The sequence below is a fragment of the Myotis lucifugus genome, unplaced genomic scaffold (assembly GCF_000147115.1).
Source record: "Myotis lucifugus unplaced genomic scaffold, Myoluc2.0 scaffold_269, whole genome shotgun sequence".
In the NCBI taxonomy this organism is placed as follows: domain Eukaryota; kingdom Metazoa; phylum Chordata; class Mammalia; order Chiroptera; family Vespertilionidae; genus Myotis; species Myotis lucifugus.
In genome coordinates, this window is record NW_005871317.1 from 868,417 (window position 1) to 894,626 (window position 26,210).

At 45.5% G+C, this 26,210-nt stretch overlaps 1 protein-coding gene across 6 annotated transcripts; it reads left to right on the plus strand.

Annotated features, from left to right (window-relative positions):
• The first annotated feature begins 43 nt into the window (after positions 1-43).
• On the plus strand, positions 44-26,210 carry CHEK2 (checkpoint kinase 2). 6 transcript variants are annotated; one of them, XM_023762961.1, is made up of 16 exons: positions 44-146; positions 956-1,130; positions 2,166-2,625; positions 6,070-6,194; positions 6,299-6,446; positions 7,226-7,316; positions 11,684-11,792; positions 13,652-13,705; positions 15,083-15,144; positions 16,289-16,388; positions 17,937-18,023; positions 18,860-19,023; positions 19,259-19,374; positions 20,896-20,981; positions 24,146-24,226; positions 25,283-26,210. In XM_023762961.1, exons 3-16 carry the CDS (start codon positions 2,307-2,309, stop codon positions 25,370-25,372), a joined length of 1,632 nt encoding a protein of 543 aa, XP_023618729.1. In that variant the 5' UTR covers positions 44-146; positions 956-1,130; positions 2,166-2,306; the 3' UTR covers positions 25,373-26,210. The 6 variants fall into 6 exon arrangements, with proteins under 6 accessions (XP_023618729.1, XP_023618727.1, XP_023618733.1 ...); XM_023762959.1 differs by having other exon boundaries at positions 2,255-2,625; XM_023762962.1 differs by having other exon boundaries at positions 99-146; positions 963-1,130.

A 26,210-nucleotide genomic window follows, 5' to 3' on the forward strand; every position in this document is an offset into this window, starting at 1 on the left:
TTGGACGGCTACTTCCGCTGCTCCTCATTGGTCCGGCAGAGGCGGAGGGGTGTTTTGATTGGTTGAGGGTGGAGTTTGTATCTGTTTAGCCGCCACGCCGCTAGCTGCAGCTGTAGCGAGAGTGTGGCTCCAGGTGGGCTCACGCGGTGAGTGTTCGTGGGGGAACGTCAAGGGGTTCGAATCCCGTCCTTAGTGTCTTAGTGCGAGCTGAGTTTCCCGAGCTTCCGAGTGTCTTCTTTTTGAGCTCCGGCCGGGAGGGGGGAGGAGAGGAACGCGTGGGCGACTCTCTTCCTTCTTTGTAGATGAACTTGCAGATGAACTTCCAGGTGAAGTTCATTTCCCCTGTTTGCTTACAAGCTGGAATTGGCTCAGACTTGCAGGCTCAGCAGCAACAAAGCTGAGTTCTTCCTGTAAGTGTTAATAATGATTACCGTACGTTAGGTTCCATCTCAAAAATACCTATTGAGAACTCACTCTTAGCTGCTAGGCATTGCAGGAACTGGAAACACACCAACCTGAGTTGAAGGATTCCCTGCAAAGTGTCCATAAGTAAGGGTGTGGAATGGGGTGGGGAGGAAAGGGCAGGAGAGCACCAGCCCTCCGTGGCACTAGGTTACTGTATTTGAAAAAGAAATTGTGTTGCACTTGTAAGGTGCTGTTGGATTCCTTAGGACTGGAATTCTGTTCTCCCAATCATCAAGCATTGCTGGGGAGGAGCATGCATGCACCTTCTCATTTAATCCTCAGTATCTACTTCTAGCAGATAAGGTTCCTCGAGGATCTTCCTGAAGGTCATGCAAAGATCTGACTCAGGCATCTGCCTCCAGACCTATTTGCCTCTAACTGCTTCACTGTATTTTCTCATGGCTGTGGCCAGTGTGGGTCCCACCTGATTTTTACCCTTATTTCTCATTCTCGATGATGGCTACCTCTTGACACACTGTCTTTTTGCCAGTTTTCAGGGCGGAGAAGTTTTGCTCCAAAACTGCAGAAGGACGGGCGCAGCCTGATTGAGGTAGCGTTAGTGCAGCCTGAGTGGCAGACTCCGCTCTGGCATCACCTTCCTGGTGTGCTTTAAGGAAAACTCCTCAGGACCTCTGTATCTGGAAAGCTGTGTAAATGCAGTCAGTGTGAGTAAAGCTTACTATGTTCTCCTCCAGTAGTCTGAGTGTGGGGATCAGGAGAGGAAGTGTCTTTAAAAAAGAATCAGATGGGGGATTTCAAGTTAGGGGTTGAAAGTTACTTTGGCTATATTGTAGGTTTGGTTCTCAGAGTTCAACTGTCCATCAAGTTAATTCTAAAGCCAGGGTGGGGAACCTCTGCTAAGGTCTCCTGTGGCTCAAAGAATGGTTCCTGCAGGATTCTGAAGGGCTGGCAGGCCTCTTAGGATGCTGAAAAGATGAGCCTCTCGTTACTTAGCATCACAAAAGGCTAATGGGGTTGTTTATGGCCAGCTTCTTTGTGTTCTGCCTCATTCTGTGGCCCAGCACTTAGCTGTTAAGGAATGTCTCTACTCAACCAACAGAACTTGGTCCTTTCCTCCTGAGCTGGTTTGGGGGACGAGGGACATCAGTGATCTTTTAAGTGAATATCCCCCCTGGAGCGGTGCAGCAAATGAGTGTCTCCTTGCCCATCTTCTACCCCAAACCACCAGACCCTTCTCCTTTCTCTTTCGAAACATATATGGCATTTAAGTGTAGTGTTGATTTGTATGAATGAATACACTTCAGGCTTCATTTCTACATTTTAAAGATTGGGCAAATATAAGCTGTTATAAGTCTCGTCCCTCTCCTCAACTCAGTTTCATAGCTCCTTACTTGTTTATAGCCTTCAAGTAATTTTTTAATTTCTTTCCTCTGTGGCTTGTGGCTCTTGGACGAAAAGCTGATCTAGTGAAAGTGAGCTGAAGAAAAGCTCAGCCCAGAAGAACTGTATGTCTAGACTGTTAGAATTTTAATTTTTGCAGAGCATGCTTGCCCTGGATTTTTTTTTTTTTGTCATTGTAATATGCTCATCCTTTACTTTTTAAAAAAATATATTTTAATGATTGACTTAGAGGGGAGGAGAGGGGGAGAAGAGAGAGAACGAGAGGGATAGAAACTTGGATTTGTTGATCCACTTATGTATCCATTGATTGGTTGCTTCTTTTATGTGCCCTGACCTAGGATCGAACCTGCAATCTTGGCATCGGGATGATGCTCTGACCAACGGAGCTACCCTGCCAGGGCCTCATCCTTCACCCCTGAACTTTCAGCCTTGTTCCTGGAAACCCACCTTATTGTTGGACGCTTATTTTTGAGGCAGTGATGTCTCAGGAGACGGAAGGGGAGCATCAGCAGTCCCAAGGCACCTTCTCCCCGACACCAGGCCCCTCCTCGCAGACCCCAGGCCCCTCCTCCCAGACACAAGGCCCCTCCTCGCAGTCCCAGAGCACATCCAGCTCCTCCACCAGCACAGTGCCAACGTCCAGCCAGTCCTCTCACTCCAGCTCGGGGACGCTGAGCTCCTTAGACACAGTGTCCACTCAGGAACTGTATTCTATTCCTGAGGACCAAGAACCGGAGGAGCCGGTCCCTGCCCCTTGGGCGCGATTATGGGCCCTCCAGGATGGATTCTCCAATCTTGGTAAGACCCTTTGTTCTGTAGTGTAATATTAACATTGTGTTCAGAAAAAGCAATTACAGATATTTGTGGCAGCAGAAAGCCCAAGACACTGCCGGTTGTGGGGCCTGTACAAGTTGATCCAGGACTATAAGAACCTGTGCTAAGACTTGAACTTGTGCCATCATCTGTCAACTTCCCTGCACGAAAACAGCTTCTACCCCCCTGATGCTGGGTGGGGTGTTGGGACTATCTTTTTTAAAGTTCAAAATAATCCTGTGAGAGTCTTAATCCTTATCTATCTCCATTTTACAGAAGAACAAACTGAGGCTTAGAAAGAAATTGATGAACTTGTTCACAGTCATACAGCCAGGAGTTGGTAAAAGAATGGTTTGAACCTACAACTTTTAGACTTTTGACCTATGCTATTCATGAGTCATTACGGAAGAAGTGAGTGGAGTAAGAAAGGTAATGAAATTAGTTGGCAGCCAAAGGGGCCTGTGGAGCCCAAGGAAGGCTTGCTGCAGCAGGAAATGAGTGTAAGAGAAAAGGTAGCAAGAGAGAGAGAAAGAGATATTTAAAATGCTTGAGTGGGGCCCTAGCTGGTTTGGCTCAGTGGATAGAGCGTCGGCCTGCGGACTGAAAGGTACTGGGTTCGATTCCAGTCAGGGGCACATGCCCGGGTTGTGGGTTCGGTACCCAGTGGGGGACGTGCAGGAGGCGGCCCATCAGTGATTCTTTCTCATCATTGATGTTTCTATCTCTCTCTCCCTCTCCCTTCCTCTCTGAAATCAATAAAAAAAAAAAATGCTTGAGTGGTGTCCTGGCCACTGTGGCTTATTCGGTTGAGCGTATTCCCATGCACCCAGAGGTCATAGTTGGATTCCCTGTCAGGGCACATGCCCAGGTTGTGGACTCGATCCCTAGCAGGGGGTATGGAGGAGGCAGCTGATCTATGTTTTCCCCTCTCCTCCCTAAAAACATATTTTTTAGAAATGCTGGCGTGGGAAGGAAATAAGAGAGAATATATAGCTGGGGGGATGGGGAAAGGGTGAGGGTGCTGCAATCAGACACGAGTTCAAGTCCCAGCTCTGTCTCTAGCTCTGTGACCTCAGGCAAATGATGTACTTTTCTGAGCCTCGCAGTCTCCATCTGTGAAATGGGGAAATCATTTCAAAGCAAAGGTGAGAGAGAGAAACCAAACGTTGGGATTGAATGGGACCAAAGGGAGAGATGGGTTAACTTTTCCCAGATGCCCTTAATTTTTCAGTGATAGAGGAGCCTCTGAGACAGCGGTTCTCAACCTGTGGGTCGCGACCCCTTTGGGGGTCGAACGACCCTTTCACAGGGGTCACCTAAATACATCCTGCATATCAGATATTTACATTACGATTCATAACAGTAGCAACATTACAGTTATGAAGCAGCAACGAAAATAATTTTATGGTTGGGGGTCACCACAACATGAGGAACCGTATGAAAGGGTCGCGGCATTAGGAAGGTTGAGAACCACTGCCTTAGAGGACAGTGAGGTTGAACTTGGAAGAGGTCTAGAATCCTGGCAAAGAAAAGGACTTACTTGAACTTTCAACTCACATGTCAAAAACCATGTATCTCTTCCTCTCTCCCCGAACACCTCTCCTCCGCATCCCCTTTTTCTTTCCCAGGAGGAGGGGCCCTTCCTTCTTTGGGTTCTTGCCTCTCATTGTCTCCCAGAGCTCCTGGTCCGCGTCCTCCTACCTTGTTCTTTCTGCCCGTCTGCACACATCTGCCTGAGGGGTCTTCTAATTGAGCAAAGGTCGGAGCAGGCCTTCCAGGGGAGGCTGCCCCTTGCACTCTCTGTCCACCGGTCTGGGAATCGAACTGGTGACCTCTTGGTTCTTGGGCGGATGCTCAACCACTGAGCCACTGGCCGGGCTGTGTGGAACTTTTTGAAGATCCACAAATGTGTCCACGGTGGCTGTGCTGTTTTACACTCCCACCAGGAATATGTGAGAGTTCCAGTTGCTTTGCGTCTTCACCAATACTTATTTCCTTAAGAAAAATAGACAGTAGCCATCTTTATGGGCGTGAAATGGTTGCATATGTAATTAAAAAAAATATATATTTTATTGATTTTTTACAGAGAGGAAGGGAGAGAGATAGAGTGTTAGAAACATCGATGAGACAGAAACATGGATCAGCTGCCTCCTGCACACTCCCCACTGGGGATGTGTCTGCAACCAAGGTACATGCCCTTGACCGGAATCGAACCTGGGACCCTTCAGTCTGCAGGCCGACGCTCTATCCACTGAGCCAAACCGGTTAGGGCTTAATGTATCTTTTAATAGTTAATTACGTGTCAAACTTTATTACGTAATCAATTTATTCATCCCGCTCGCAGTCACTTTTTATTAACTGCTTCCATTACTTTAATGAATCGGTTTCTAGAACCGCTTCCAAAACCCGCAACAGGTGCAGGAATAGATCACTGGAGTCCAGACACAAAGGGAAAATGGCCGTTAAAATCACCGGGAACAAAGCATGCAAAGGCCACAGACGAGTCTGGGCTGGCATATTGGGGAAGGAGGCCAGTGGGACAGGCTGCGGTGAGCAAGGGGAGGGGCACCGGGCGGGGCTGGAAGGAGTCAGAGGCCGGATCCTGAGCATCTAGCCTGCCGTGAGGAGTGCAGATAAATATACTACGTGTGATAGGGAGACTCAGGAGGATAACGGGTAGAAAATTACATCCAAGTATTTTTCCAGGTGATTAAAAATTGTTGGAGAACTTTCAATGACCGCTTGTAATTTTTTAGTATGTATAAGCCTTTATTTACTTATTTTTATTTACAGAGAGGAAGGGAGAGGGATAGAGAGTTAGAAACATCGATGAGAGAGAAACATCGATCAGCTGCCTCCTGCACACTCCCTACCGGGGATGTGCCCACAACCAAGGTACATGCCCTTGACCGGAATCGAACCCGGGACCCTTCAGTCCACAGGCCGACGCTCTATCCACTGAGCCAAACCGGTTAGGGAAGTGATGGCGAACCTTTTGAGCTCGGCGTGTCAGCATTTTGAAAAACCCTAACTTAACTCTGGTGCCGTGTCACATACAGAAATTTTTTGATCTTTGCAATCATAGTAAAACAAAGACTTATATTTTTGATATTTATTTTATATATTTAAATGCCATTTAACAAAGAAAAATCAGCCAAAAAAAAATGAGTTCGCGTGTCACCTCTGACATGCGTGTCATAGGTTCGCCATCACTGGGTTAGGGCATCCTTTATTAAGTTCATTGTTGGAAATTGATGTTTCTTCTCCTCCCCCACCCCCTCATTTTAATCTCATAATATCTTGATCATCATCTATCATTTTGATTGCCTTCTTCGTCTGTTTTCCTACTCGTGGGTTTTATGAGCCATTTTTGAAGGTGTTTGAGAGATGACACCCCACAGCCCCCTGGTGTGTGCTTCTTTGTTACAGAGTGCGTGAACGACAGCTACTGGTTCGGGAGGGATCGAAGCTGTGAATACTGCTTCGACGAACCACTGCTGAAAAGAACGGATAAATACCGGACTTACAGCAAGAAGCACTTTCGCATTTTCAGGGTAGGTGACGCGTAGCCACGTATTTGGGAGAGCTGGTCATCTAGTCCTCACTGTGGAAACTTTAAAAAAAAAACCACTTGGAAATAAAATGTCCTCTGTCTCAGGAGATGGGACCGAAAAACTCTTACATCGCATACATAGAAGACCACAGTGGGAACGGAACCTTCGTGAACAGAGAGCTGGTAGGCAGAGGACGCCGCCTTCCTCTGAATAACAATTCTGAGATTGCACTGTCCGTGTGGAATAACAAAGGTGAGCCATTATCTTATGGCTGTCGGGTTTTTCTCCTCCCAAATAAAAGGAAAATTGACATTGTGTGCTTTGCAGAAAATGGCTTAGGTAAAAAAAAAAAAAAGTATGTAGGTTAGCATTCAAGATTCTACTCAATCCTTGCTGCATTTTTAAAAAATATATATATTTTATTGATTTTTTTTACAGAGAGAAAGGGAGAGGGATAGAGAGTTAGAAACATTGATGAGAGAGAAACATCCATCAGCTGCCTCCTGCACACTCCCTACTGGGGGTGTGCCTGCAACCAAGGTACATGTCCTTGACCGGAATCGAACCCGGGACCCTTCAGTCCGAAGGCCGACGTTCCATCCACTGAGCCAAACCGGTTAGGGCGTTGCTGCATTTTTAAATTATGAAAAAGTTCTATCAGATCAGGTTTCCTAAGGTTTCATTGGTTTATTAATTTTATTTAAAGTCATATGCTGTCCATTAAGATAGTTCATAGTTTAGCCCTAGCTGGTTTGGCTCAGTGGAGTTCAAGGAATAAGATTAGTGTTTGTGCATGGATTTTATGCACTACAGTGAGAAGGAAGCTGTGTATCTCCATTGAAGAATGACATTTGTCATCATTTTCAATGGGTTTCATGATATTTAGCCTACCTAAATGGTTTCTTTGGGGTTAATTAGTAAATGTAATTAAAACAATTGCCTTATATTCCATGTTTACTAAAATTTAGGACCATTTACCTTCTCTTTATCTAATGAATTAATGAGACCCATTTCTGCTCTCTTTTCCTTAGTTTTTGTATTTTTCGATCTGACTGTGGATGACCAATCAGTTTATCCCAAGGAATTAAGAGACCAATACATCATGTCAAAAACTCTTGGAAGGTAAATTTTCTGTTTTCTTATGGAAATTGTACTTTATTTTTTTCTAAACATTGGTTTTATTTTATTATTATTTTTCACATGCTTAGAGAGAGGAAGGGAGGGAGAAAGAGAGAGAGGGGGACAGGGAGAGAGAGAAACATCAATGTGAGAGAGAAACATCAATTGGTTGCCTTCTGTACATTCCCCAACTGGAGATCAAACCCACAACCCAGGAATGTGCCCTGACCAGGAATCGAACCAGCAACCTTCTAATGCACAGGAAGACGCTCAACCATCTGAGCCATTCCAGCCATAATTGTAGGCCACTAGTTTATAATAGATGTGTGTGCTATTGATTTACTTAATAATGATCGATTGAAATGAATATTTTTTCCTTATAAATTTTACCTGTCATAACTTCTTAAAAGCAGTTTTAGTGAGATATAATTCACATACCATACAGTTCTATTATAGAGCACAGTGTCCTCTATAGGACCACCTGTAGGAGTTATATTAGTTTATGGACATTAAATTCAGTAAATCTCATCATGTTTTCATATTGGCATTGGCTGCTTGGAAGCTCATAGCCAAATTTGTGTCCACCCGTAAGAAATATGTGGGACTCTTATTTTCTTCCTAAGGGAGGATTCAATACAAATCCTCGCACAGGTAGCAGCTGACAGAAACTTAAATGAGTCAGTTAAGAAATGTATTGGCTCTTCTGGCCCTGGCCAGGTAGCTCAGTTGGTTAGAGCATTGTCTGTCCTGATATACCACGGTTGTGGGTTCAATCCCCGGTCAGGGTAAATGCAAGAATCAGCCAATGAATGCATAAATAAGCGGAACAGCAAATTGACGTTTCTCTCTCTCTTTCTCCCTTCCTCTCTCTCAAAAGAAAGAAAGAAATTTATTGGCTCTTGTAATTGGGAAATACGGGGGCACAGCTGACTTCAGGCACGGCTCGACCGGGAGGCCTTTGAGCTTTATGCCAATCTTTGAGTTCAGATGATCTACTTGGCTTTGTCTACAGCCAGATCTAAGGGCTCCACCGTGTTGCCAGGGCTCTGTCTCCATCCCCTGCTTCAGCTGCTCTCTGTGGCCCTCAGATAGAACTGCTCTCTCTGTGTGGCAGGAAAAATGGCTTCCAGGAACTCCACGTTCCTGTGTTCTTTCTTCCAGAAACCACAGCAGAGAGAACTGTTTCTCTCCCAACATCAGCCTTTGATTCCAGGGCAAACCTCTGATTGGCTGAATTTGACATGTCCCCGCCCCCCATCGTGCTAGTAGTGTATGTTGTACTGTGATAGACGTTCCACTGGACTCGGGGAAGATTTCTCGGGCAAAAGGTGACTGTTAGCTGCAGCAGGAGGGGAACTGGAAAAGGTCTTGAACATTTTCCAATATTTATTGATTGATTTTGTTAATCCTCCTCCAAGGATATTTTACCATTGATGTTTAGAGAGTAGAAGGAAGGGAGGGTGAGAGAGAGAGAGAAACAGAAGCGTCAGTGTGAGAGACGCATCAATTGGTTGCCTAGGTGTCAGAAGTAAGACTATCAAACCGTAAGAAGAAATCGTGGCCTTTGATTTGGCAGTGGTTATTGAAATGTGGCACCAAAGCGCAAGCAACCACAGAAAAAATAGATACACTAGACTTCGTCAAATTTAAAAACTTTTTGTGTGCATCAAAAGACATTGTCAGGAGAGTGAAGTACAACTCACAGAATGACAGAAAATATTTACAAATCGTATGTCATAAGGATCTTGTATCCAGAATAGAGAACTCTTTAACGACTCAGCAACAAAAAGATAACCCGATTTATAAATGGGCAAAGGAATGAAATAGACGTTTCTCCAAAGAAGATATACAAATGAGCAACAACAACATGAGAAGATGTTTAGCATCATTAGTCATTAGGGAAATGCAAACCAGAACCACAATGAGATAGCACTTCACACCCTAGGATGGCCGTAATATAGAAACGGAAAATAATAAGTGTTTGTGAGGATGTGGTGAAGTTGGAACCCCCCATACACTGCTGGTGGGGATGTAAAATGGTGCAGCCACTAGGGGAAATAATTTGGTGGTTTCTCAAAATGTGAAACAGAATTACCATGTGACCCAGTAATTCCCTTTGTAGGTAGATCCCCCCCTCTCGATGGAAAACAGGTGTTCAAACAAAAACATTTGCATGAATGTTCATTTCAGCTCTATTCACAATAGCCAAAAGGTGGAAACAACCCAAGTGTCCATCAACAAGGGAATGGATAAACAAATGTGATATATCCAAACAATGAAATAGTATCTATATATATAAAAGCCTAAGCGACCATTATGACCGGACGGTAGCTATGATGCACACTGACCACCAGGGGGCAGACTCTCAATGCAGGAGCTGCCCCCTGGTAGTCAGTGCGCTCCCACAGCCAACCTCCTGTGGCTGGCCAGCCTCCTGCGGTCCCTCCCCCCGGCCAGCCGGCCCCAACTGGGACTGGGCAAGATGGCCCCGATCGGCCCCAGTTGCAGGTCAGGCTGAGGGACCCCAACCATGCATGAATTCGTACACCAGGCCTCTAGCTATAAAAAGGAATGAAATACTGATACATGCTACAGCATGGATGAACCTTGAAAACATGCTAGGTGAAAGAAACCAGTCACAAAAAGCTACATATTGTATGATGTTATTGTTTTTTTGTTTGTTTGTTTTTTGTATGATGTTATTGTTAATGAGAGATTCGAATTAGGCAGCTTCATAGACAAAAAGCAGATCCGTGGTTGCCAGGGGCTAGCGGCGCGGTAGAATGGGAGAGTGAATGCTTAGTGCGTATGGGTTTCCATAGATAGGAGTGATGGTTGTACATTATAGATGTACTTAATGCCACTGAATTAAAACACTTTAAAATGATTACAATGGTACATTTTATGATCCTATATAATAAAATATGCTAAGTATCTGACTGTTCGTTCCACCAGTCGCTATGACGTGCACTGGCCACCAGGAGGGGCAGATGCTTCGATTGGTAGGTTAGCTTGCTGCTGGGGTCCGCCCGATCTGGACTGGGCGTGAGGGACCGGACAGCCCTGGAGCCCTCCTGCGGTCCCTTCCTGGCCCCAATCGTGCACCCGTTGGGTCCCTCGGCTCAGCCTGCACCCTCTCGCAATCCAGGACCCCTCGGGGGATGTCGGAGAGCTGGTTTTGGCCGATCCCCGCAGGCCAGGCTGTGCACCTGGCTTCTAGTCTGTATATATACAATAGACAATAAAAAAATGTCATGGAAAACCCTTCACACCACCCTAAACCCATAATAGTTATGATGGTTTACTTTATAAGGTAATGAATGATTGGTACTTAAGGAGCCATGACCTTGGGCTGACCCCAGACTTTGGAGAACAGAGCCTGTGTCGAATTAACTCTGTATGGAGGGGTATCCTAGGATAGCTTTTTCTTCTCTATTATAGTATCCCAATTAATTGCAAACCTTTGCAAGCAGGTTATAGTACTTTTGGTTTCTTAGGTATTGTGATTTTATTCGGGGTGTAATTCATGGCATCAACTACTTATGCACTTTCTTTGAAGACAAAATCAAGAAGTGCATCGATGAAAGTAATCTGCAGATGTTGTTTGCTGTAGCTTGTTCAGGCCCTCATTTTTGACGGGGCCTTTTTTTGTTTGCTGTTTGATCTCTGAGATAAATCATTTCTCTCTGATTTGTTGTTAGTGTCTTTATTAGACGTTCACCATCTGAAGTGACAGTAAGACAAGTCTGTCTCAGCTCAAGAAAAGTGGAATTTGGAGCTGGCCTGGTGTTGTTGGATGGTCCACATTTTTTTAAAAAATATATTTTATTGATTTTTTACAGAGAGGAAGGGAAAGGGATAAAGAGTTAGAAGCATCGATGAGAGAGAAACATCCATCAGCTGCCTTCGGTACACCCCCTACTGGGGATGTGCCCACAACCAAAGTACATGCTCTTGACCAGAATCGAACCTGGGACCCTTGAGTCCACAGGCTGATGCTCTATCCACTGAGCCAAACTGGTTAGGGCTGGATGGTCCACATTTACCTATGCCCTTGATGTGCTAGATTGGTGAGGTTTCACTGTGTTCTTGATAAATAGGGACAGTGGAAGGATTGTATATGGACTTTGTGCGTGCGAGAAAGAGAGAGATGGAGAGGGAGAGAGAAAGAGAAAGAAAGAGTGTGAGAGAGAGGGAGAGATCTTGTCCATTCTAATGTTCTCTGTGTTGTTCCAGTTTTTTAGCGCATGTGCTGCGGAAGCAAGCACTGGACCGCCTTTATCTCGTAATCGTTGAGGCCAACGCGGGAGTGGTGGGTCTCCTGATGAAAAACAGAGTCTCACAATCACTCTCTCTGTTTTTCCTTGTAGCGGTGCCTGTGGGGAGGTGAAGCTAGCCTTTGAGAGGAAAACATGCAAGAAAGTAGCCATAAAGATCATCAGCAAAAGGAAGTTTGCTATTGGCTCTGAGAAAGAAGTAGTAAGTACCTGTGTTTGGCTCCTCAGCTGCTCCTTAACATTCTTCATTTCCCAGAATAGTTTTGGAACGGTCATTTTCCATGTCAGGAAGAATTTACTGCTCAGATATGCGAATTTGCATGAAGGAACATTGACAGTTTTTGAGTGTATTCAACTACTCTAGAAACTTCTAATTTGGTTCCAAAAGATACTTGGTTGTATATAATGAACGAGCAGGAAGTTGTTTTTTTTTTTCCTCCTTCTAAGTTGTCACAAGACTGTTTTTACAATAAATGAAAGGAAATTAGGGAAAAAACATCCAGCCATATCCCCACCCCTGTAACTCCACAGCTGTTTTCAGTTTTCTTTTTCCTTTCTAGTCTTTGTTCATGTGAATTCGTGTTTTTAGATGGTTGAAATCACATTGTATATACAGTTTTCTATTCTGCTTTTCCATACAAGCATTAAGGCATAAACGTTTCCCTAATGCATTCTTTTTCATGGTCAAGTCTCTAGTTCATCGGCTTTATCATAATGTATTCAACCATTTCTCTGGTTGGTCGTTTAGATAATTTCTAATTCTTTGCTCTTCCCGGTAAATGTGGCAATGAATATCTTCCTGTTTATAGATTTTTAAAAATCTTAATTAAATTATTTTAATAGTCTCTTGATTTGCTAGCCATTCATTTTATGGGATACACTTTTACTGCGTGAGTGAAATGGCCAAATGTATTGGTCTTTCAACACATGATTCCACAAAGTAATGTAAAATGTGACCCGTAATCACGTTTCCTCTGTGGCCAGCTGTTTCTGGCTATTATTCTTTAAAATTCTTTAAAGATCAATCCCCCCCCCGCCCCCCCCAAAACAATGCCATTCTCACATAGCAAGAGGAATTTCCTTTCTGTGTTCACTTTGTTATAGAGCTTTTCCCCTGTGATTCTGGATTTGTTTCCCATTTGTGGGAGAAAGAAAATACCCACCAGATTCTTAATGACTTGCAGCAAAATTTTAGTTCTTAATTTCATCTTTCAAATCATTGTGAACTCTTTTAGACCTCTCTGTCATCAGAGCACACCCTGACTTAGTAATGAGTTTAACGGCTTTCAGGAAGGGGCAGGCTTTTAAAATTAAACATCTGGGTTTCTTAGCTGAAGTCCATTTTACATAAATATGTAATTCTATCTCCTCTCTGCTTGTGGAGGGTGTAGCCCATGAGGTTGAGTAACTTGATTCATCCTTTCGGAATTGTAATGGAGAACAACTCCAGTATCCTGAACCTTCCTCTAGTTAAAAGTCTCCATAAATATGTCAGCCTGCAGTTGAGATGGAAACCTACGTCTGTTCTATTATGAGATATTTGACTCGACAGTTTCTTCATATAGTTTAATAAAATAGCCTTTTTGTCAGTGGTTTTGTTTTATAATTTTTATGACTGCAAACAATTCCACAGCTAATGAGACAAGCAGAATTCACCAGGTAAGCATGAGAAGAGTGGACATACTTGTTTTTGGCTGTGGGAACTGGAGCAGTTGGCTTCCTTTCTCTGAGCCTCAGTTGCTCCATCTGTGAAATGGGGATAATTATAGAAACCAGTTCGCTTGGGGATTATGTGGCTTATGTGGCCTTATCCTTTTAAGTAAAGAGCTTGGGATAAAGCCTGGTCATTTTTTGAATGCTTCCTGTTTGCCATGCAATTTACAGAGTGATTTGAAGTGAGTTGTTTCAATGATTGATCTATAGGCCTTGATTTCTCTATGTGAGTAGAGATGGGTTTGGAAATCAGGCAGCTGTTACTTAACTAAGTTTAACTGTAAACATTTTGTAAACATTGGCTATTATTATTAATAATAAACTCTAATGTTGTTTTGTTTATCAAAGGATCCAGCTCTCAATGTTGAAACAGAAATCGAAATTTTGAAAAAATTAAATCATGTAAGTACTTCTGTGAAATATGGCCCATTCTTAAAATCATTTATCTCAAAATATGGGAGGAGCGCAAACCATTTCAATATAATAAAGCTAGCATGAAACGCGAGTTCCTTAATTGTGTGTGTGCATGTGTGTACATATGCACCCATATGTGTGTTTAGTTGTCATGCAGCTGGAAAGAGCTTTACCCTGAACTTTTGAAAAGACAATACTGTGCAAAGATTTCATGATTAAGTAATTATGTGATATTTACACTGATTTAGTTCTTAAACAGAAGACATAGTAAATCTCTTAAATTTCATTTCATTTTTTAATTTATTTCTTAATCCTCACCAAGGATATTTTCCCATTGATGTTTAGGGAGAGTGGAAGGGAGAGGGAAAGACAGAGAGAAACATTGATGTGAGAGCAACACATCAATTGGTTGCCTCCTGCACACGCCCTGACCAGGGCCTGGGCCGGGAAGGAGCCCGAAACCGAGGTACATGCCCTTGTCCGGAATCGAACCCCGGACCCTTTGGTCTGCAGGCTGACACTTTGTCCACTGAGCCAAATTGGCTAGGGCAGTGGTTCTCAACCTTCCTAATGCCGCGACCCTTTAATACAGTTCCTCGTGTTGTGGTGACCCCCAACCATAAAATTATTTTCTGTTGCTACTTCATCACTGTAATGTTGCTACTGTTATGAATCGTCATGTAAATATCTGATATGCAGGATGTATTTCCATTGTTACAAATTGAACATAATGAAAGCATAGTGATAAATCACAAAAACAATATGTAATTATAGATGTGTTTTCCGATGGTCTTAGGCGACCCCTGTGAAAGGGTCATTCGACCCCCAAAGGGGTCGCGACCCACAGGTTGAGAACCGCTGGGCTAGGGCAAAGCTCTTAACTTTCAGATTTCCTTGAAAATGGGAGGCTCCTGTAACGTCCCCCCCGTGGTTCCATTTGTGCAGAGCTGAGCGGCCCGCCGCCTGGCAGCATGGCGGGCACCCAGCTGACCTGCTTTCCATTCATGTTCCCTGTCAGGCTCCTCCGGGTTATGAGATGTCCTCGCGTGTCTGTGCTGTGGGGCACTGAGGAGGGGGCTGGGAGGAGACGGGCCTGCCTTCCGGGGTGCCATCCTTAGGTGTGACGCGGGAACCAGTCCCTTGCTAACTTGGCGGGGTGGCGAGTTCCGTGTGCGTCCTCCCTGAGGAGCCAGATTAATTCTGCTCTGCCCTCTCCCCTGCGTGAACTTCACCAAAGTGTCCCAGGACGGGGCCACATGCCTGGTCTCGGCCTCCCCGATTCTCTGGGCTGTTGCTGGGAGTCCTGCTCTGGTGGTTTTTTCCTCTTGGGAGCTTCTCACTCCTTTCCTTCTTCTCCCTCCTTAGCCTTGTATCATCAAGATTAAAGACTTTTTTGATGCCGAAGATTTTTATATTGTTTTGGAATTGTAAGTAGTGAGCTTCTTAATCTGTTCCCGTTTCAATGCTTATTTAAAGATGAACGCTGGCTTGCATTTCTCGTCCTGGGGACCCTGGACAGATGGGTGTGGTGGTGGTGGGGCCCACAAAGTGCTTGAGGGGTTTCATCCCGTATCGGAAACCCCTCCAGTGTGTCCAAAGGCAGGTGGCTTAGAGGGCCCAGGCCCCGGGTCTGAGGCCTGTGTTCGAATCCCACTCTGCAGGTGAGGAGCTGACTGCCCACTGTTAGACCTCTCCAAGTCATTTTCCTGGTGTTAAATGGGGTGATAATGACACTCCATTTGATGAGAGGGAATCATTGACTGGCCGCCTCCTGCACACCCCCGACTGGGGATCGAGCCCACAACCCGGGCCTGTGCCCTGACCGGGAATCGAACCGTGATTCCCTGGTTCATAGGTCAGCCCTCAACCATTGAGCCACACCAGCTGGGCTCTTCTTTCTGTTTTTAAGAGGCAGAAACAAGATCAGAGAGGTTACAGAATTTGCCCACAGCGCCTGAGCTGGGAAGTTGTGGAGTTGGGCTTTAGTCCCCTGATGATCTGACTGTCTACTCCTGCTTGCTTGCTCTATACCAGTCTCAGAATCTAACTGGGAGTGTGATTAAAACGCAAACTCCTGGGCCCTGCCTCGGATCCACCGAGTCAGATGTTTTTTTTTTTAAAGAGTGGGCTATTTATTTTTTTTAAATATATTTTATTGATTTTTTACAGAGAGAAAGGGAGAGGGATAGAGAGTTAGAAACATCGATCGGCTGCCTCTTGCACACCTCCTACTGGGGATGTGCCCGCAACCAAGGCACATGCCCTTGACCGGAATCGAACCTGGGACCTTTCAGTCTGCAGACCGACGCTCTATCCACTGAGCCAAACCGGTTAGGGCATGAGTCAGATTTTGTAAAGCTCTCCAAGTGTCTGCATTGCCCACTGCACCCTCTCCCCATCTTCCCTGTGGATGAAGCTTCTGACCTCATTGCCTTGACAACGGGAGTCAAGGGTGAATAAAAACGGCAACTCTTGGCTTGTCTTCATGAGTTTGTTTTGTTTGTGTGATTGTCGTCCACCCGAGTGAGGTTCCCTCCGGGCACGAACGCCCTGCTGTGCCGTGTGTTTCAGGATGGAAGGGGGCGAGCTGTTTGACCGGGTGGCAGGGAACAGGCGCCTGAAGGAAGAGACGTGCAAACTGTATTTTTACCAGATGCTCCTGGCCGTACAGGTAAGGAGCCCCCGTGCTTATGGCAGCCTACTTTCTTGTCGGTGAACTACTCCCTGAGTCGGTCAGAAAGCGAGGGAGCGAGGGGGAAACCTGGAGAACAGAGTGTGTGTGTGTGTTGTTTGTTCTGTTCTTGGCAAAAACACCTCCCCCTTTGACTCGGATGAGAAAGCTCTTGCTGTGAAGCTTGAGAGAGAGAGTAAGAAAGGGAGTTAAAGAAATAAACACGTGGTTCCCGTGTCTTCTCTTGAGCTTGGAGGGGCCTTGATCACTACTTCTGCCTGATCCTCGTAGAATCTCCCCTTACCTCTTTTTTTAAAAACAAAACAAAACAAAACAAAACAAAACACATATTTATTGATTTCAGAGAGGAAGGGGGAGAGAGAAACATCAATGATGAGAGAGACTCATGGATTGGTTGCCTCCTGCAGAACTTCCCATCCTCTAGTTCCCTACTGGGGATTGAGCCCACAACCCAGGGCATGTGCCCTACCTGGGAATTGTACCTGGGTCCTCCTGGTCCATGGGGCGACGCTTAATCCACTGAGTCACCACAGCCCGGCCCTCCTGTACCTCTTGCTGGGAGAGGAGCGGGTATGAGGACAGGGCCGGCAAGTTGGGGTGATGGTGACATTCTGATCGCTCCCCGTGGCTGGTCCTCGGTGTTCCCTTCACACGCAGCATCTGCTACCTGCAGCGGCCAGGCAGGTGGGCTGCCTTCTCTTCATTCCATGGAAGAGCCGAGTGGAGGAACAGCTGGTGGCATTCTGCCTGCTTTGAAGAACACCCTTTCTCAAACCAAATTTGGTCGTGGCGCTTCTCAGCCAAGGTTTCTCCCCTTGCAGACCTACTCTGTGCAGGAAATGCGGTGTTGAGATGCTTTTGCCCAACAGAGCACATGTAAGGTAGCTAGGCTAGGCTCAATGTCCGGTAGGTTATGTTCATTAAATGCATTTCGACTTAAGATATTTTCAACTTACGGGTTTATCAGGATGTAACCCCATCGTAAGTCAAGGAGCATCTGTGTTTCAGAGCATAGAGTTTAAGAAGACTAAGTAATTGCTCACTTTGATGGATTTGTTACCTTTAGGTATTTAAACTTAAATTTGCACTTTACAGATTCCCTTTAAGAATATTATTCTCAGGGTTGGGACAACCCAAATGTATCATCTTGGTGGAACTTTTATCGTTTATTTTATACGGTCTTCAGAATATTTTATATCACCCATTTATATTTTTCTTTTTGAAATTGACACCTTATGTCTCTGCCAACCTGAAGGGTTATTTATTATCTTGCAAAGAGAAGTAAAATGCCCACGTGCTGTCATAAGTTGCCTTTTTCATTTCTGAACTTTTTAAAGACTTTCTGGAAAACAAATTTGTAAACACTCACCCCTTCTGCCCAGGAGTTTTTCTGCGATTTGGGGAAATATATTTGTGAGTAACATGGCTTACAGTTTCACCCCGATGTGAGACGTATGTGCTGTGTGTGTTGTCTCTACTCACATGCATACTCCTTAAACTAAGGACCATGCCTCCCTTTCTGTGTAGTACCTTCATGAAAACGGTATTATACATCGGGATTTAAAGCCAGAGAATGTTCTGCTCTCGTCTCAAAAGGAGGACTGTCTTATAAAGGTGAGAACTGTATGTTCTGTATGTGGCCATTCCAATAGATTTCTGTTCAGAAACTGGTAGATTCATCAAGTACAAAGTCTGAGCATAAAAAGGTTGAGAATTTGATCTTTCCACTTTTAGCAATTATTTTTACAGCGCAGGTGGTATTTATTGTTTTAATCCAGATTCTAATGAGCATTTGTTGAGCTCCACTGTGTACAAGCCACCTTTATGTTTGGGGGCGGGGGGAGTTATCTAATTGGAGGGTAAATTACACACATTCCATCTTCTCCTTCCCTCTATCTGAGGCAGTGCTGCCCAAACCTGGCCTCACTTTGGAATCTCTTATTGATTAGAATGAATGAATAAAGAAATGAATGAATGAATAAGTACCATCATGACGTCCAGGCTGCTCCTGTGGGTCTCTGCAGGTGGCACCCAGGGATACATCCCCCCCCCCCCCCCCACCAAGTTCCTCAGATATTCGAGTGCGCAGCCAAGGCTGAGAAACTGGGTTCTAAGAGGAACCATGCATAACTGATCAGAATCCTGGAGTGTCTGTGATAGGAGTTACAAACCTTCTGTAAGGTTACAGAGAACACAGATAAGTTGGCATACAGCCTGGACCTTGGAGATTTCTTGGCTCAGGACTTTTCATATAAGCAAAATTAAATAACTTGAAAAGCTCAGAATTGCCTTGAATTAGACACGAATTTGTAGGTTCCAGATTAGCAGCAGACATGAACTGTAGGGTAGAAACTGGTCTAACCTGCCTGTCTTTGGGGACTGGCAGGCTAGAGTAATCTTTTCATTTTATGCTGTCATTAAAACCGATTCCTTTTTGTCTTTGATTTTAGATTACTGACTTTGGGCAGTCCAAGATATTGGGGGAGACCTCTCTCATGAAAACCTTGTGCGGTACCCCGACTTACTTGGCCCCCGAGGTTCTTAATTCCCTTGGGACTGCCGGATATAACCGCGCTGTAGACTGCTGGAGTTTAGGAGTTATTCTTTTTATTTGGTAAGAAACCATGGCTTCCGAGACTGGTTGGAGTTAATTAGGTGAAATCAGAAACATGTCCAGGTTAGAGGGCTTGTGTTTAATTTAGGTCACTTTTTTTTTTTTTTACCATTGATTTATAGAAAAATGGAATTTTTCATTATGCTGGGGGGAAAAAAGAAAGAAGTCTATATATCCGAATGCCACAGAGAATACCACTTGATTTCTTTTCCTTTCTCTCTCTCCCGGTATGAAGCCTTAGTGGGTATCCACCTTTCTCTGAGCATAAGACTCAAGTGCCACTGAAGGACCAGATCACCAGTGGAAAATACAACTTCATTCCTGAACTCTGGGCAGAGGTCTCCGAGGAGGGTATGGACACGAAAGGGTGAAGAATTCATGGTTTGCTTCAATGTGTGCGCGCGCGCTGTGGCGGGAGGGTTTCTTTTCGAATTCCATTATGTTTGTCTCCTGTCGGTTCTGTTCTTACTTCCTGTTGTTTTGCACCGTTTGAGAGGCAGCGGAAGTTGTTCCAAAGCCAGGCAGATGGAGACTCAAGTCCTGGGTCTGCTCCTCCCAGCTGTGGGACCTTAGGCAAGTTGCTTCAACTCTCCGAGTCTCCATTTTTTTTTATTTGTAAAGGGGACACAATAAACCCCTACCTTAAAGGGTTTTTGTAAGGGTTAAGTGTAATACACACAAGTGCCCGGTACCGATTTAAGTGGGCAAAATCACAAGTAACTTTTTTTTTAAAGTATATTTTATTGATTTTTTACAGAGAGGAAGGGAGAGGGATAGAGAGTTAGAAACATCGATCAGCTGCCTCCTGCACACCCCCTACTGGGGATGAGCCCGCAACCCAGGTACATGCCCTTGACCGGAATCGAACCCGGGACCCTTCAGTCTGCAGGCCGACGCTCTAACCACTGAGCCAAACCAGTTAGGGCACAAGTAACTTTTTAGTTACAAGGTTTCCTTTGAGTAAATAAGCCTGTAAGAGTTAGTGTCACTAGTTACTTTGTGTTTAAGTATTTCCATGCGCAACTTTGTAATTCTCTAAAGAAAAAAGTAGCAAAGTAAAACTAAATGACAAATAACTGTAACAAAGTTGACTGTGTTAAATGTCAGTGTCTAAGGCCGTGGTTCTCAACCTTCCTAATGCCTCGACCCTTTAATACAGTTCCTCATGTTGTGGTGACCCCCAACCCTAAAATTATTTTCGTTGCTACTTCATCACTGTCATGTTGCTACTGTTATGAATCGTCATGTCAATATCTGATGTGCAGGATATATTTTCATTGTTACACATTGAACATAATTAAGGCATAGTGATTCATCACAAAAACAGTATGTAATTATAGATGTGTTTTCGATGGTCTTAGGCGACCCCTGTGAAAGGGTCGTTCGACCCCCCAAAGGGGTCGAGACCCACAGGTTGAGAAACGCTGGTCTAAGGAATAATATTGTTGCAGTACACAAGCCGGCCTCCGTTTGTTGCTGGCCATCAAGGTTTCTGTCTGCCTGCAGTTCCAGGAGCCTGAGGAACTCTCACCATCAATCTGTCTGTGTCTCAGGGAGCGTGGGCTTGCATCCTGAGTGTCTTAGAACTGAGAGTGAGTTCAGCTTTCATTGGTTTGAACTTGAATCCAGCAATGAGAGAAGGAACAGAGAGGTAAGAGCAGGGAGCGATGGTCATTCCTGCCGTTCTCAGAGCACGCTGATGAATACAGAGCCTGAGGAGGATTAGGGGGCCCTGCCCACCAGACCTGCTGACTCCTCGCTGACCTCGGCCCCTCTCTCTCCTTCCTGCATGTTGGCCTGCGATTCTAGCATGCTGTTAGTTTTGCTGATTCGATGCATTTGCCTGTCTCACCGTGGCTTATTGCTTTTTAGCGCTGGACCTCATCAAGAAGTTGTTGGTAGTGGATCCCAAGGCTCGTCTTACGACAGAAGAAGCTTTAAAACACCCGTGGCTTCAGGTGGGTCTGGGCGCTGCCTCGGAGCATGAAATACGCGGGCAGCCCTGAACTGTGTCTGAGCGGTGAGGAAGAGGATGCAAACACAGCACTTGGGGTTTGGGTCTGTTTCCTGCAGCTGTTGTGGATTAAGCTTTAGGTGTGTGGGGTATGCACATGTGTGGGTGTGTCTCTGTGCGGTGTTTGCGTGCAGTCTTTTTAAACTCGATTCGTGGCTCTTGGATGGACAAGCTCACCTGATGGCCGGTCTTGGTTCCACTCGGCTTCCCTGGGTCCGTGGTTTGGCTGTGTGCCTTTGAGAAGTTGCTCTAACGCGGGATCTCATCCCCAGCTGTGCTCCCCTCTTCCCTCGAACCCTCTCTCCCAAACAGGTGGGGTGGGCTGCGTTCCAGCCTCTCCCACTTTAAATCAAGGAAGCAGGTGTTGGAGGGGAAGGGCAGCCTCCCTCGGGGGGAGAATCTAACTATTTCTTAAGCCCAAGTGGCTGGATAGAAAGGACCCCACTTGTTCATGGAGAGTAAGCGCGCCTTCAGTGCAGGCTGTCACCTGCGCCTTCCAAGCGTGCATCACCTCTGCGTCCCTGCTGGGAGTTCAGCTGCCATGAGGTTCTGCGCTGAGCTCATTGCAGCTGCAGGGGCTGGAGTCCTTTGTGGCTCCGCTGGGGTAACCTTTGGTTTAGGAATTAGCTACAGCATCGGGCAGGTTTCCTGACGGATGTCAGGTCTCCTGTTCAGTGCGGTTCCATTCAGCACAGCCATCCCCCTTTCTAGGAACTTCCGTTGGGTCTCTCTGATCCCTGTGGGGTGGAGAACTTAACCATCCATCTCAGCGGCGTGCCTCTGGGATTCTGGGAAGACTGTCCCCATTCTTTTGCTCTTCCAACGCGCCACACCTAACAGGTTGGCTTCGGTCAGCTCAGGTTGAGAGCAACACATCCTTAAAAGAAAAATTTTTAATATATTTCTTTATTGATTGCAGAGAGGAAGGGAGAAGGAGAGAGATGGAAACATCAATGATGAGAGAGAATCATGGATCGGCTGCCTCCTGCACGCCCCCTACTGGGGATCAAGCCTGCAACCCAGGCATGTGCCCTTGGCCGGAATCGAACTCGGGACCCCTCAGTCCGCAGGCTGATGCTCTATCCACTGAGCCAAGTCGGCCAGGGCTAAAAGAAAAATTTTAAAAAGTAGATATATGTGTTTGGGATGTTGACTTAGAAACAGCAGCCCCCCCAGAAGAAATCTGTCAGATGATTTAGCACTTAATAGACCGCACAGATTTGAAACCGCCCGGGGGGGCCCTGGAGAAAAGGAGTTTGGAAACAAAGGGTGCCTTTGCATGTGGGGATTTAATTCTGATGAGAAAGCAAAGCATGCCTCTGGGCTCTTTCTGTGTGCCCTCATAGGGAGACTCGTGGGGAGCTAGATGTGGAGGTAGAGGAGCTGTGTTAAGTCTTGGAAAAAAAAAATGGAGCTGCCTAGTTAGGCCTGGGAGCAGGGCTTGCATCTCCCAGGGATTTATGAACAAGAACAGCCTATTTTTCTTGTACTCTTTCGCCTCGAAAGAAAACGGTTATTAACAGCCGAGGTAAAGGCGAAGTTCAACCTGACTGACCTCAGGGGTCTCACTTGAATTCTCTTTTGCCTGCACTTTGTTTTGGCAGCAAAAGGTGGAGTGAACATGGAATGAGGACAAGGATGCAGAGGGCCCACGGACATCCCCTGCTAGTGATAGTTTAGGTCAGTGGTTCTCAACCTTGGCTGCACAGTAGAATCACCTGGGAATCTTTTTAAAATCCTGATTTCTGGCCCTCATCCTCCGGAAATTCTGTTTCTTTGTTACTCATGTTGTGGCCTCACCCCATAACAAAGAAACAGAATTTCCGGAGGATGAGGCCCAGAAATCAGGATTTTAAAAAGATTCCCAGGTGATTCTAATGTGCAGCCAAGGTTGAGAACCACTGGTTGAGGTTTTCTTTGGGGGAAATGCAGGGTTCTTGAAGAAGCCAAGTGGTCTGGCGGGTCTGGCCCTGGACTGAGCCCTGGGAAGAGGAGTTCTGGTCTGTTTTGTCATCAGCGGAGGAGCCAGTTTGGGGAGCATCCCTTAGATCCACTTCTTGCCTCCTTTACTGAAAGAGAGGGTTCCGTCCTGCTTGTCCCTGAGGCACATTGCAGTTAGTATTTCTGAACAGATGTGGACATTTCAAAGAAAGGGCATTTACGGATACACATTACTGCCTGTGATATGTTAAGGTAAAGAGCTCTTTTACATATTATTGCTAATTGATGACTTGTTTTAAATAACAGGCCTAAGTAGGCTTGAGGTCAGCTCTGTTTGGCTGCACTGCCGAGCTGCCATCTGAGGGACATTCTAGTGTGGTTTTATTTCTTCGTGCATTTAGTCTTTTTAAAAAATTTTATTTATATATTTTATTGATTTCAGAGAGGAAGGGAGGAGGAGAGAGAGATAGAAACATCAGTGATGAGAGAGAATCATTGATCCGCTGCCTCCCGCATGCCTCACACTGGGGACTGAGCCCGCAACCCGGGCATGTGCCCTGACCGGGAATCGAACCGTGACCTCCTGGTTCATAGGTTGACCCTCTATCCACTGAGCCACACCAGCTAGGGTTTTCCTTTCCCATTAGACCCAAGCTCTGGATACCGTGGGCTTGAAGTCCTTCAGGCGAGCTGTACAGCACTGGCTGGGTGAATTTCCCCAGGGTGCTGGTGGGTTTGTTAGGGTGGTCGCAGGAACTGGCCGCGTGTTGGCAGGAGGGGGGGCAGGGGCGACCTCCCGGAAAGACTTACCAGCTGCGTGGAGTCAGCCCCAGCCTCCGGCCTGCTGATTGCTATCTCAGTCAGGATCTGGGATGCTGGTTCTGAAAGTCGTTTGACTGCTTAGGCCTGTGGTTCTCTCTGACCCGCCAAGCGCTCTGAAGCATGTGGTTTTGATTCAGCCAGTGTTGATGGAGCGCTGCCTGCTGATTAGACTACGCGGGGGAGGCACGTGGTCCTCGCCCTCCCAGAGCTTCAGCCAGGGCGAGCCACGCACCTGAGAGACCCGACGTCTGTGCCCACTTCTCTGTTTCCGGGGGCTCCCTGGCCCCATCCTCCTCCGAGCGTTCCCTCAAACATAGGCGACTTATGTTTTCCATTTCTTTACAGGATGAGGACATGAAGAGAAAATTTCAAAATTTGCTTTTTGAAGAAAATAAGTCAACGGCTCTACCCCAGCTGCCAGCCCAGGTATTCCAGATGATGGTCGTTAAATGCGGGCTAAGTTTAAAGAGCCAGTGAGCAAGGATGAGGAGTTTGAATAGTCTAATAAAAATTGCTCGCGCTCTCTCTCTATACACACACACACACACACACACACAGGAATGATGTAGGAGATACTTTGTTTCAGCTTGATCTGCTCTAGCACCCTTAGAAGATTTAATAATGAACAGTATGCTTAAATGCATCAGAGAAGCACAGCTAGGGATTGTCATTCAAGAAGTCTCCTGCAAGGCAAGATTAAAAGACTCTGTTGGAGGCTCCAGTAGAAATTTGTTGAAAATTTTAAAATGTGGGTGAGTGACTGGTGATTTATTGGTTATAATTTTATTCCTCCATTGTTCTTTGTAAGTATAAGTTAATATCTGTTCATTCCTGTCCCACCTTCTTTTGGTGACGGATAGCACTCCTCTTCCCACTCTCCCCTTGCCATTTTATAAACTGGAAAACAAAGACACAAAAAAAGGCGTGTCTTTCCACAAAAGAGCACGATTTGGGGCTCCCGGTGAAAGGTATCGTCATCTCTTTCAATTTCATGATTTAGGAAAAGACCCAAGAGGAGGCTGTGAATGCTGCTTACTGTCAGTATATATCATTGAGCCCAGCCAATGTGGCTCATTGGTTGAGCGTCGACCCATGTACCAGGAGGCCACGTGCCGGGGTTGTGGGCTCCATCCCCAGTAGGGGGCGTGCAGGAGCAGCCGATCAATGATTCTTTCATCATTGATGTTTCTATCTCCCCCTTTCCCTTCCTCTCTGAAATCAATAAAAATATATTTATTAAAAAAAATATATATAAAATCATTGAATGTCACAGGGAGAGAAATGTCATTTTGATGAGCATGCCTGAGTCCGGTGGGATGTGATGGGGATTCAGATGTCAGTGAGGAAAACCAGTAATGGTTGGTACTAGTTTCACATGAAAGTCTCCAGATTTACTGGGAGCATATTGGGAAACTTTGATCATCTGTAAAAAGCCAGTGGTCTTCTTTGAACATTTCTCCCTTTTCCTTTCCTTCCCCCCAGGCTTCTACGAGTCGAAAGCGGCTCCTTGAAGGGGAGCCGGAGGATGCTGGCACCACAAAGCGCCTGGCTTTCTGTGCTGCTGTGTCCTGAGCTCTGGTTGAATGTGAAAGACATGGACCGTCTTGAACCTTGCTGCTCTTTTCTTTATGTATATGTATATATATATATTTTTTAGATTTTGTGTTTTAATTATGGGAACAGCTGCTTCTCCAGAGTCATCAGTACACAATTAAAAACCTAATGGAGCTTGGGCTGTGTGCTTCCGCTTGACGATCAGCTCTTTAGTTGCAGGCCTTTTCGTGTGTGGATTTGAAATCATGTGCTTTTTATCGGGAACTCTACCCTGGCTGTCACCAGCCCGGTGTCTCAGGAATTGTCCTTGGTCTCAGCCTCGGTGAGATGCATGCACATTCTAAAGGCTCTTTAGAAAGCTGCAGGGAAAGGGGCATGGCGAGGTCGGGGTGGAGTCTGTAGGGAGTGACTGGCTGCCACAGTCCTCCTGAGACAGTAGGTAGCTTGGTGCAAATACCACGGGCCTATTTTATTTTTTTCCACGGGCCTATTTTAAATTCTCATCCTCTCACCCTCATAAAGATGCAGGTCCACAGTTATGCTCAGGGAAATAAGCCAAATAGTATATGATTCCACTTAGATGAGGTACCTAGAGTAGTCACACTCACAGAGACAGAAATTAGAATAGTGGTTGCCAGGAGCTGGGGGAAGGGCAGTGAGGAGGGGGGAGTTATTGTTTCATGGATTAGGGAGTTTCTGTTTTGCAAGATGAAAAGAGTTCTGGAGATGGATGGTGGTGATGGTTGTACAACAGTGTGAATACTTCATCCCACTCAGCTGTATGCTTAAAACATGGTTAAGATGTTAAATGTTATGTGTATTTTACCACAATAATAATAATAATTTAAAAAAGGCC